Below are 12,159 nucleotides of genomic sequence, written 5' to 3'. Positions count from 1 at the left end.
GGACAGACCCATGAACAAAACTGGCAAAATGCTCATGGGACTGACATTTTCCTGAAGACTCGGTTTACCCATCTTTAAAGTGAGGATAACAGCAATGCTGACAGTTAGGGCACAGAGACAACATACAGCTAGTGCTCAATAAATTGCAGTAATAACTTCTACTTTTATCTTTGTGTATGTGTGTGTGTGTGTGTGTGTGCGCGCGCGTGTGTGCGTGTGTGTGGTACTGGGACTCAAACCAAGGCCTTCACATTGAGCTGCATCCCCTTTTTCTATTTTTACTTTTTTTTTTGGTACCAGTGATTGAACTCAGGACCTTGCACTTGTGAGGCAGGTGTGGTGCCACTGAGCTAAATCCCTGGCCCCCCTTTTCCTATTTTTTAATTTTGAGACAGGCTCTTGCTAAGTCAGTCAGTTGCCCAGGCTGGGCTTGAACTTGCAATTCTCCTGCCTCAGCCTCCCAGAGTGCTGGGATTATAGGTGTGCACCACCTCGATGCTTTTATCTTTATTGTGATTGTGTTTACAGAGCTGAAAGTCTTAGGGCTGAGGAGAGGAATCCCATGCTCAAGTGTGCAGAGGGCTCTCTGAGGGCCAGGCTCATGCTGAGGCCTTCTGAAACTCAGCAGCCCCGCGATCAGGTCATATGGTAAATCCACTTTCCAGGTGAATAAGCATCAAGTTACCAGAGCCAACAGCATGTGAAGCAGCGTCTGTGCTGTTTGCCTATGGTGGAAGAAAGGTCTGCTGCAAAGGAACATTTGTGCATCACTTATGCAATGCTAGAAAGCATGCATTTTACTGGGTGTGGTGGTGCATGCTTACAGCCAGGAGGCTGAGGCAGGACAATTCCAAGTTCAAGCCCAGCTTGGGCAACTTAGTGAGACCCTGTTTCAAAATTTAAAGCAGGCTGTGATGGCACAGGTCTGTAATCCTAGCACTCTGGGAGCCCAAAGCAGGAGGATTTTGAATTCAGACCCAGCCTGTGCAACTCAGTGACTTAGTGAGACCCTATCTGAAAATAAAATTTTAAAATTAAATAAAGGGTTAGGGATATAGCTCAGTGTAAAGACTCTGAGTATTGGGGGTGGGGTGGGGGAAGGGTGAATTCTCAATGGTCTGAAATAGGAAACTTAAAGCTGTGTACAGAAAGCCTGTGGCTGCATAGTTGGCACACAGCAAGTTCTTAAGAAGTGAGCAGCATGTTGCAGGACAGGCCGTACCCTGGGGTCTATGAGAGTCTCCACAAGCCAACATGGCAAGAGGTCACCTCTCAGGAAGGGGCCGGGAATGGTCTCTTTCTATGCAATCCCCTCCTGCTGTGAGGAACATTTACTGCACACCCTGGGAATGTTTAGAAGAGGAAGTTCTCCCTAGGACCCCTGTGCTCCCGTCCCATGGTCTCAGGGGCTCTCACCAGCAGCTTCTGGTACTTGGCCTGCAGCTCGCTGTCTTGCTCCTGAGGACAGAGCCAAGGGTGAGGTCAGGGTCAGGGTGCAGGGGGGCCCTCCTGGCTTCCCCACACACCACTGCGTGTCCCACCTTGTCCCCGTTCTGGGCTAGGTGGGGCCCGATGGCCTTGACCTCATTGTGAAAGATGTTGTGCTGCTCCACCTGGCTGTCCACCAGTGGCAGGTCTGTCCCAAAGCTCTGGCTGCTCAGCTTGTCCTGGCGGTGGGAAGAACCCAAGTGGAATGAGTGGGGCCACATTTGCAGCCCTCCCTAGAGCCGGTTCTGGGCCCTGGACCAGGGAAAATGGCCTCTTCCTCCCAGGATGGCCAGGGTCTGCAAAGGTGCCGAGCGGCACCTGTACTGCTGACCACCTGCCTGCTGAGACCCTTGGTCTCACTCAATCCCACGGCAGCTTCAAGAAGCCCACACAACTACTGTGCTAGAGGCTGGGGAAACAGAAGCCACATGTTCAGGGTCACAGGACTGAAAGCCGGAGAGCAGGGCCTCGGGCTGAGGACACCGGCTGCAGCAGCTGTGAGATGATCCTGGGTGGAGATGAGCTGGAGACTGTCCCTCAGGCTTCCCCAAGAGCCCTGCCGGGACCCCAGTGAACTGGGGCTGGGGGGCAGCGTCCAAATCCTCACTGTGGAGGGCCAGGGGTTTAGCTCAGTGGTTCTGCCACCTGCCTTGTAAGCGTAAGCTCCCAAGTTTGATCCCAGGTACAAAACAACAACAACAACAACAACAAATTCTTGCTGTGTCTGCTGTGCAGCTCCTAGTTTGGCAGTGGGCTCCTGTGAGTCTTACTTTTCTCCTCAGCACAAGGTCAGGAGACCTGGGAACCTGGCCCTCCCAGCAGCACCTTGATGCCCAGATGGTGGATCTCTTGTCCACATGCCCATCCACCCGGCCCACATACCAGCTTCTCCTCCACCAGCGCTGCCCAGTTGACCTGTGGGCTGATCTCCTTCACCACCAGGCTGTAGACTTGCTTATGTTTCCCACGGAGGTTGGCCACGCGCTCCTTCAGCTGGCGGATGCTGAGTGGGGAGAGGGACCCCTGGGTTGGTGCAGCATGTTGAGAGGGGCACTGCCTGAGCTTGAGAAGGTGTGCACACTATGCACAAGCAGAGGGGGTGGTGGAGCCCCAGGAACTTCTGCCTTGCTGGGGGGTTGGGGTGCCAAATCACCCATGGTGAGCTGAGGTACGGAGGGTAAGTCTGGGGAGTCAGAGTCGGGGCACCAGGCATTGGGGAGACGCGCTCCAAAACTCAGAGGTCACAGCGTGGTGGCTCAGGGAGCTGTGGTCACAAGGACCAGAACAAGGAACATCAACACCCCGAGCCTCAGTTTCCCCAAGCGCAGCATAGGGCTGCCGTGAGGATAAGGTCAAGCATCCGGCTTGCGCCCACCATCCAGCCTGCCCTCGCTAAGCCCCAGCGGGTTCCCGCAGCCTCCTGGTCCGTAGACCAGAGCAGCTCCCTGGGGCCCCGGAGCCGAGGGAACCTACTCCTCTGCGATCATGTCCCCCTGCGGGTGCTTCATGTGCTTGGCGATGGCGGAATCTGCCTCCAGGACATACAGCAGCTTCTCAGAGTCTGAAATCTTCTGCAAGGCCACATCCCGGTGTTCAGGCTGCTGGCCTTCCTGCAGCCGGGCCACGTCCTGCAAGGGTCATGTGAGAGGGGACAACGGGCAGGACTCAGCAGGAGGACAGGGAGCCCCTTCCAGCCTTTCCTTTAGCCCTTCAGTAAAACAGGCCCAGATGCCTACTCTTATGGTTTATATCTAAAATGGCCTTCCGGAAGTCTTGTATTGAGGAGGTGGAGAATGGGTGAAGGTGGGTGACTGGGGACTCGACCTAGGACAGATCTCCCTCCCCGGCTCCTCACCCTACTGCCTTCCTGGGCGTCATGGGGTCAGCAGCTTCCTTCCTCCAGGCCTCTCTACTGTGCTGTTTCTACCTTGGAGCCAGCTGACCGTGGACTAAACCCACCTAAACTGCAGGCCAAATAAACCTCTCCCCCTTTAGCCCTGCCTGAGCAGTGGTTACTGCACCTACTGAGGCAAAATTTCAGAGGTGAACTCAAATACGGACCCTTCAATATACTTTATGTGGGTTATACACCAGTACAAGGTTTCTTAAGTGTCATTATTTTGTACCTGCATCAGGAAAGTGACTAATACACATATTATGCGCTGGACCCTAGGATATGCGGCTATGAGTGGAAAGGATATGACCGTACCTGCCTGGCACTCCCCATCCAGTCTGGGAGACTGCTAGCCGGGTAAGTCCACAGAAACCTCATAGAGGTGACTAGAAGCTCCGCACAGGTCATGTTTGTGAAGGAAATGCACAGAGAGGGAAGGAGGGGACCTACTGTAGCTCCTCTGGCCAGGGAGACCCCTCTGCTGAGATGGTGACACAAACTAACAATGAAGGATGGAAGGGAATTATGCTGTAGGCAGGGGGAACTATCTGTGCAAAGACCCTGAGGCAGGACAGTTCGAGCCACAGTTAAGGCCTAGTGAAAAGGCTGCTGTGGCTGGAGGGCAGGGATGGGCTGGGACATAGGAAAGAGGGGCAGGGTGGGGGCCAGAGCACACAGGACCCGTGGGATTCAGAAGGGCACTAAGAGAGGAATCAGTAAGACAGGCCCACTGATGCTTCAAGGTGAAGCCACCAGGCATCCAGTGAGCAGGCTGAGGGCAGGGCTAACGCTGAGGCACCCAAGGGCAGCCAGTGCCCACCTCGCTGCCCTCTGGGTTCCCATCTTACATCAGGAACAAAAAAAGACCCGTCTTGAGAAGAGGGAGCATAGGGGCTGGGCTTTGTCTCATTGGTGGAGTACTTGCCTGGCACGCAAAGGTCCTGGGTTCCATCCATGCCACCACAAAGAAAGAGGCAAAGTAAACTGAGGGACAGAACTCAGTGAAAGAAAAACAAAAACAAACACACAAACTACACCTCTAAAACACACGAGGTGAAGGAAGCCAGGCATAGAAGCCAGGCTGTGCGTGCTTCTATTAGGCTGTGCGTTTCTATTTGTGTGAATTGTCCCAAACAGGCAGACCCCAGACAGGAGAGGAGTGGCAGCCTGGGGCAGGGTGGGACGTGCATGAATAGAAACAGGCAAGAGATCCAACTGGGAGACCAAAAGCTCTGCCCTGACTCACAGAAACAGCTGCCCCACTCGCTAAGGTCTTATAGATCACAGCTTGAAATCTGAGCATTTTATCATATGTGGAATATGCATCAAAATCACTGCTAAAAACAGAGAAGAGAGCTGGGTATGTAGCTCAGTGGTAGAAAATATATTCAACACGTAAGAGGCCCTGGATTCAGCTCCAAACACCAAAAAAGTAAAAATTACAAATAGAAAAATAAAGAAATGACAAAAGAGAAAAAGGAATTAAGAGGGGTGACATGAAACTTGGTATAAAGACTTAGCTACCTCTTGAAGAGCCAGGCCTATAATCCCAGCACTCTGGGAGGCTGAGGCAGGAGGATCACAAGTTTGAATCCAGCCTGTACAACTTAGTGACTTAGTAAGACTCTGTCTCAAGAGAAAAAAGAATAAAAAAAAGGGATAGGGATGTAATTCAGGGTGAAGGCCCTGCTAGCTAGCTAGATTAATTGATTTAAAAGCTTCCTCTTGGAAAAGAGATGTCCAGACCACCCTTTCCTGGCCACTCCAGGAACGCAGAGAGGCCTTGAACACAGGATCAATAAAACCAAGCATCCCCACACCCTGGAGTCAGCCTGGCCAATTAATTACAATCAAACAACACGCCTGTTGGCTTGGGTGGAATTTCATCCACTCCTTCCTCACCAGCTGACCTGAAGCTCTCCCGGGCAGCTGCAGTGTCAAAGATTAATTTTGCAGAAAGCGAAAGTCCATTAATCATTACCTAATTCTAGCCATTGGGGACAGAAAGCAAGCTCTGAACACACCCGTGTGGTGGGGACAAGGACCAGAGCAGGCAAGGGATGGCTGTGTCTGTGGGTGAGGGTTCAAAGTCAACAAAGTGGACTGGTGGTTGGAGCAGTCCGCAGAGGTCATCGGCTCTAGGGGACACTGATTCTGGTGATCGGCTGGAGCCTTGTGGGAGATGCTCCACCCTGCCTGGGCAGAGGTTACTGCACCTATGGAGGCACAATTTCAGAGGCGAACTCAAATATGGACCCTTCAATATACTTTACATGGGTTATGCGCCAGTACAAGGTTTCTGGAGCAAGGAGTGCTAGTCCACGTCTATATTCCCAGCAGCCTGGGAGGTGAAGGCAGGAGGATTGCAAGTTCACGCCCAGCCTGCGAAATTTAGCAACTTAAGGAGATTCTGCCTCGAAAATAAAAGATTAAAAAGGTGCGAAAGGCCTGAATTCAATCCTCAGTACCAAAAATTTTTTTAAATTAAAAAAATCTTTTTAAAAGGAGGGAGAGATTCAGGAGCTCTTTTGGGGTAATAAAAGTAATAAGTATGTCTTCTAGAAAAAGAAAGAGACAAAATTGGCTCTTCTGGCCTTCAAAACATGTCTTCCTTTTTAGAGTTTGTTGAGTTGAAGCAGAAAAGCAGTTCAACACGATCCCCAGGACATGCTGTTACTTTGGCTTCCTGGAAAATACAGTGGGGGCCAGAGCCTGTCACACATGCACACTCGGGCACACACTCGTGAGACAGTTGGCCGGATCGTCTCTGTGTGTTTCTCGCTGACAGATGCCCGGGCGAGGGAACGCTGTGATGTTTTACTTTGTTAAACTTGTCGATCTGCCCCAAAATGTTTGCAACAAACATGTTATCCTTGTGGGGGGAAAAAGAGACATAGCCCAACAAGCTGTTTTCATTTAGGGAAGAGAAAACACCACAGCAGGGGATGGAGAGAGAGGAGATCAAGGAGAGACCAGAGGAGCTGTGTGGGGACACAAGGAGGGGACAGGTGTGCTGAGGGCGGCGCAGCTACAGCTGGAGGACCAGGGGGTGGCGTGGAAACCTCAGGGACGGGCTGCGGGTGAGTGGGTAGCATCCAAACCTGTGCCCTCGGGCCTCTCAATGCCCTTCGGGTGTATAACGACGCTGTCAGCGGTGGCCAAGGAGGGAGAAGCAACTTCTCCTGAGCCTAGGACAGCAGTGGGGTCAGGCAGACCTTGTCCTCCAACCCCAGTGCCCAACACTCTTGGTGGGACCCTTCCCCTACCCCGAGACCAAGATGCCAGATAAAATACAGGCTGTAAGCTGCATTTGAATCCCAGATAGCAATTTTTTTAATGAACTGGGGGTTGAACCCAGGGCCTTTGGACTCAGCTACATTCCCAGCTCTATTTAAGACAAAGTCTCACTAAGTCACTAAGTTAGGCTCACACTTGCAATTCTCCTGCCTCAGCCTTTTAGAGTGACAATGGATAACTTGGTAGGATAAGTGCTCCCAACAGTGCCCGCTCATCCTAAAACTCCACTTGTGTTCCGAAATTCAAACGCAGCTGGGCCTTCTGTGTCATCTCTGCTCAGTATGGCAGCCCTACCTGCAGGCTGCCTCTGGGACCGGCTCTGACACAGATCAGTCACCCGGCGACTGTACCTCAGTTTCCCCAGCTACAAAATGGGTGGATGCTCAGTGAGAAGGCGGTCAGCTCAGAAGCCGGCGTGTAGGCACAGACAGAGGCGAGACACCAGGCTCAGGCCTCAGGAAAATCTGCCAGCGGCCGTTCTCCCCATGTATCAGAAAGGGAGACTGAAGCACAGGACGGCAGCCCGCGTGTCAAGCCGGGTGGCAGATGTGTGAGGGGTGGAACGCTCCTGGGACCACGGGAGCCAGGCTCAGCACTTGCAGAGTCCCACCGAACCTTCCCAGCTACCCGCCAGGTGGGACGGGTGCTCACCCTTTCACAGGGAACCACTCGGTGGGGGTGACATCCCCCAGGTCACACAGTGAGTGGCAAGGCTGAGATCACACGCCAGGGCTGGCTCCCAAGGCTGGTCCTTCTCCAGACCAGGGAAGCTTTCCTAGGAGGCAGTGAGAGCTCAGTGCCCGGAAGCTTCCTCCTCCCTTCGCCATGCTACGTGCAGAGGGACTTCCTGACCCCAGGAGGACCGATGAGGGGGACTGATCGTTCCGGGATGGGAGCTGTGCTGTGCACTGCGGGAATCTGAGCAGCGTCCTTAGTCCCCATCCCTAAAAGCCAGGAGCTCTGCCTTCACCCAGCTGTGACAACCACAAATGCCTGATACGACCACGTGTCCCCCAGGGGGCAGAGTCACTCAGGCAGGGACCTTGACTCAGAGGAGCCCCTGGTGTTGGGAGCCACTCACACTCTGCATCTTGGCTTCGGTGTCCACGATGTTCCGTTCCACCTGGTCCGCATTCTTCTGCAGCTGCTCGATCAGCGCTGAGAGCTCTTTGTTGGAGATGCTGTGAGTGGAAGATGAGAGGATGTTGGATAAGGGACATAGGGTCAGGGATTACTCCTGCCAGCCCCCCACGCTGCCAGGCTGAGCAGGAGCAGCCAATGAGCCTCTCAGGAAGTTGGCTGTCTCCACCGGGTGATGTCGCCGAAGCCCTGGAGAGAAGGCTCCCTTGGGGTGGGGGTTAGCTCCCACTTTGGTCACTCAGTACAATGCTTCTGTTCTGCCATATTGGCAAGGCATGTTAAAAAGCAAAACAACAAAAACCGTATTGGAGATTGAGCCCAAGACTTTTATACTGAGCTACATCCCCAGACTCCCATCCTCCCCTTTTTTGTTATTGCTGTTTTGAGACAGAGTCTTGCTGTGCAGTTCAGGCTGATCTTGAACTCTCTATGTAGCCCAAACCGGCCTCAAACTCACTGCGATCCTCCTGCCTCAGTCTCCCAAGTGCTGGGATTACAGGCGTGCAAAACCACACCCAGCCCAGACTCCGATTTTAAAACATTTTTTTGAAGCTGGGAGTGGTGGCGCACGCCTGTAATCCCAGCACTCGGGAAGCTGAGGCAGGCTGAGGCAGGAGGATCCCTGTGAGTTCAAAACCAACCTGAGCTACATAGTGAGTTCCAGGTCAGTCTCAATTACATAGTGAGACCCTGTCTCAAAAAACCAAAATAAATAAATAAAACAAAACATTTTTTTGAGACAAGGTTTCTCTAAGTCACTAAGTTGCCCCTGCTGGGCTTAAACTTGTGATCCCCGCTGCCTCAGTGTCCCAGAATGCTAGGATTACAGGCCTACACCACTATACCTAGATAACATTTTTCTTTTTTAAAAGGTCATGTCTTGCAGTGCTGCCCAGGTAGGCCTCAAACTTCTGGGCTCAGGCTTTCATCCTTCCTCAGCCTCCCCAGGAGTTGGGGCTATACGTGTGCATTATTGTATCTCACACAACGTATTTTTGATATTGAGCTATAACTCACCTACCACAAAATGTACCCATTTAAAATGTGATTTTTGGTATACTGTATTTTGCAGCCATCGCCACTATCTAAATCCAGCATACTTTCATCACCTCCAAAACTTCGTACCCTTGGCAGTCAGCCCCCTTCTCCCCGGTCAGCCCTTGGCAACCATTCATCTCTGTGGATTTGCCTGTTCTGGACCTTTTATATAAAAGGGGCCACACCACACACGGTCCTTTACACCTGGCTTCTCCTACTTAACGTAACATTTGCAAGGTTCATCCTGGTTGTAGCATCTGTGGGAACTTCATTCTTTTTAGGGCTGAATAATATTCCATCAGGGGGATGGGCTCTGAGGGCTGCACAGGAATGGGGGTCCTGACAGAAGGCTCCAATGAGCTGAAGTCACAAGAAAGGCAGGTCCTGTGTGTGTCACCCTCAGAGTGGACCGGGGGGTGGCTCTTGAATCTCAAGGCAGAGGATACAGCCTGCACTCTGGAGCTCTATTTGGGGACCCACAAGTGTGGCAGGAAAAACAGCTTCCTAGGCACTGGCCTGACCCTCTGAACCTGAACCTGGCCAGGCAAGTTGTGTGCTGTTGTGGTTGATTTTTCAGGATCTCCTGGGGGCCTAATGCCCAGCAGCAAACAGTGGCTCTGAGCAGCTCGCGTTGCCCAAGGACAGGCTTGTGAGGAACAAGACCCAAGCCCCACCTTCTGCAGAGACATTGAGAAGACAGCTTGTCCCAAAGTGGGGCCCAGCAACTCCCATCCTGCAAGTTGCTTCTAGATAAAGTCTTTGCTGTTCTAGCTGCCTAAAGCCAGGGTAGTTAGGAAAACCCCACCCCTGGACAAGTTCCCGAGCCAGTAAAGGCCCTGGGAAGTCCTATGGGAGAAAGCTGGTGTGTGGCTGAGTTCAGGGCCTGGGTGAGCAGGGTCGTCAGGTATCAGCCTGCCTGCTGCACCCAATGGTGGCCAGTCCCAGCCCTCATGTCCAGCCTGACTCTGCAGCCAATACTGACTCCACAGCAGGCTCCTACGTGTTTCTGTTTAAGCATCACAACACTGTGTTGGCACAGTATCTATTTTATTATCCCTATTTTATAGATGTAGAACTGGAGGACCAGAGAGGTTAAGTAACTTTTCTAAAGTCACACAGTAATTAGATGGCACAGCCAGAATCCAAACCAGGTGGGCTCCCTTAACTCCATGTGACAATCTTGCAGGGCTCTCTGTATACTAGGTATTAACGGACTAATTTAGGATGCCAAGTGCTCAAAACCACAATAGAATACCACTTTTCAGGGCTGGAGATTTAGCTCAGTGGTTCTGCTGCCTGCTTCGCAAGTGCAAGGTTCTGAGTTTGATCCCTGGTACCAAAAAAAAGAAAAAAAAGAGTATAATACCCACTATAGTGGCTATACATAAAACAGACAGAATCCAGGCATGTAGAACATGCCAGTTATCCCAGCCACTCTGAGAGGCTGAGGCAGGAGGGTTGCAGGTTCAGGTCCAGCCTGAGAAACTTAGTGAGACCCATTCTCAAAATGAGTACAATGATAAAAGGATGAGGATGTATAGTTACAAAGGCCCAGGTTCCATCCATGATATGGAGAAATCAGCGCTAGTGGCAATAATCACACACGGCTGTGAAAATGACACGGCAGCTCCTCAAAAAAGCTGAATACAGTTACCAAGTGTCCCAGCAACTCTCCTCCTAGCTGTGTGCCCCAGAGTCCTGCGACTCTCATCTACACGAAAACTTCACACGAAGGTTCAAAGCAGTGCTATTCACAGTTGCCAAAATGTGGGAACAACTCAAATGCTCATCAGCTAATGAGTGGGTGAACCAAGGGCCTTTTGTGTTTTTTACTTTTTAGTCCTGGAGAATGAACCCAGGCCTCTGTACTGACGTATAGCTCCTGTCCCTTTTTTTTTGTTTTGAGACAGGAACTCGCTAAGTTGCTAAGCTTCCCAGACTGGGCTTGAACTGCAATCCTCTTGCCTCAGTCTCCCAAAATGCTAGGATCGCAGTGTATTTGTCCATGTTATTCAGCCAAAAAAGTAAATGAAACATTGACTCCGGCTACAATGTGGATGAATCTTGAAAACCCGACTGCATACACGAAGGACCAGGTAGCCTATGACTCAGTTCGTGTGAAATGCCTGTAACAGGCACATCCAGAGAGACAGGAAGTAGACGGGGGTTGCCTGGCAGCCGGGGAAGCAGATTGAAAGTTGAGTACATACACAGGCTACTTGGTGGTGGTGGGGGCGATGAAAATGTTCTAAAAGCAGTGATTACTGCACACATCTATGAATTACACAAGAATGACTGAACTGTTCACATTTAATGGGAGAATCATATGGTGGGTGAATTATACACAACAAAGCTGTTAGCAAAAAGATTAGCAAGTACTGCTCATTGTTGCTAGGGATTTGTTCCTTCTTCCTGGGCCGCTCTACCAGGAGCTTCTTGCGGGGGTGTGTGTGTGTGTGTGTGTGTGTGTTTGTGTGTGTTGCTGTGGATGGAACCCGGGCCTTGCGCATGCTAGGCAGGCACTCTACCACACTAAGCTACAGTCCCAGCACTTTTATTTTAAGACAGGGTATAACTAAGTTGATCCGGCTGGCCTCAGAATTGTGATCCTCCTGCCTTAGTCTCCTGAGTGGGTAGGATTACAAGGTCCTGTCTTTTACCCTGTATCTAATGAAGTAGAGCCATCCCAGGTAACTCATAGCTGCCTGGAGGATGCTAGTTAGTGGTACTAGACAGCTGACTGTCCTCCAGCCCGGAGCCAAGCAAGTCACATGTATCATTAGCTCATGAGTCTTACCATCTCTAAGGTAAGTAGCCTTATTTTCCCATTTCACAGATGAGGAAATTGAGGTATGGCAATGCAATCATTTGGCCACAGTCCCACTGCCAGAAAGCAGGGCAGAGCTGGGATTCAAATTTAACAGTCTCAGCACTTGTGTCGTTTGAGTTTGAGGTCTCTCTACCAAAAGGTCTCAAAGGGTCCTGCATCACCCCAGCACCAAGTGTCCTGATGGGAGCCCGAGAGCCCCATCACCAGAGCACAGGAATATGGGCAGGAAAGAGACCACAGGAAGGGTACAGAGCACAGGAGTGCTGGGAACTGGCTGAGCTGGTCCAGCTTGTCATCTGGCTAAGTGAGGCACACAGGATGGCCACAAGTGGCACTGGAAAGGCCTGGATGGAGGCTAAGATTCAGCCCCTCCCTATCGCCCACGCCCCGGTCCTAATCCCCCAACCACCCAATGAGCCAGGGAATCTGAGCCACCCCCAGCCACCCACCCTTGGAAAGGCTGTGCCAGGTC

The 12,159-nt window shown here is 51.6% G+C and overlaps 1 protein-coding gene across 1 annotated transcript in view; it reads right to left on the bottom strand.

Moving 5' to 3' along the window:
* Ppl (periplakin) overlaps positions 1–12,159 on the bottom strand; it is a 45,492-nt gene that overhangs the window by 17,794 nt on the left and 15,539 nt on the right. Inside the window, exons 2-6 of the mRNA XM_010644134.3 lie at positions 7,761–7,860; positions 2,962–3,116; positions 2,371–2,491; positions 1,542–1,667; positions 1,417–1,458 (exon numbers count right to left, since the gene is read on the bottom strand). Of these exons, the coding sequence (XP_010642436.1) occupies positions 1,417–1,458; positions 1,542–1,667; positions 2,371–2,491; positions 2,962–3,116; positions 7,761–7,860 (544 nt within the window). The remainder of the gene's footprint in view (positions 1–1,416; positions 1,459–1,541; positions 1,668–2,370; positions 2,492–2,961; positions 3,117–7,760; positions 7,861–12,159) is intronic.

Source organism: Fukomys damarensis, unplaced genomic scaffold, assembly GCF_012274545.1.
Source record: "Fukomys damarensis isolate Sample0158 unplaced genomic scaffold, DMR_v1.0_HiC HiC_scaffold_34, whole genome shotgun sequence".
NCBI lineage: Eukaryota > Metazoa > Chordata > Mammalia > Rodentia > Bathyergidae > Fukomys > Fukomys damarensis.
This window is presented reverse-complemented; position numbering and strand designations above follow the sequence as displayed.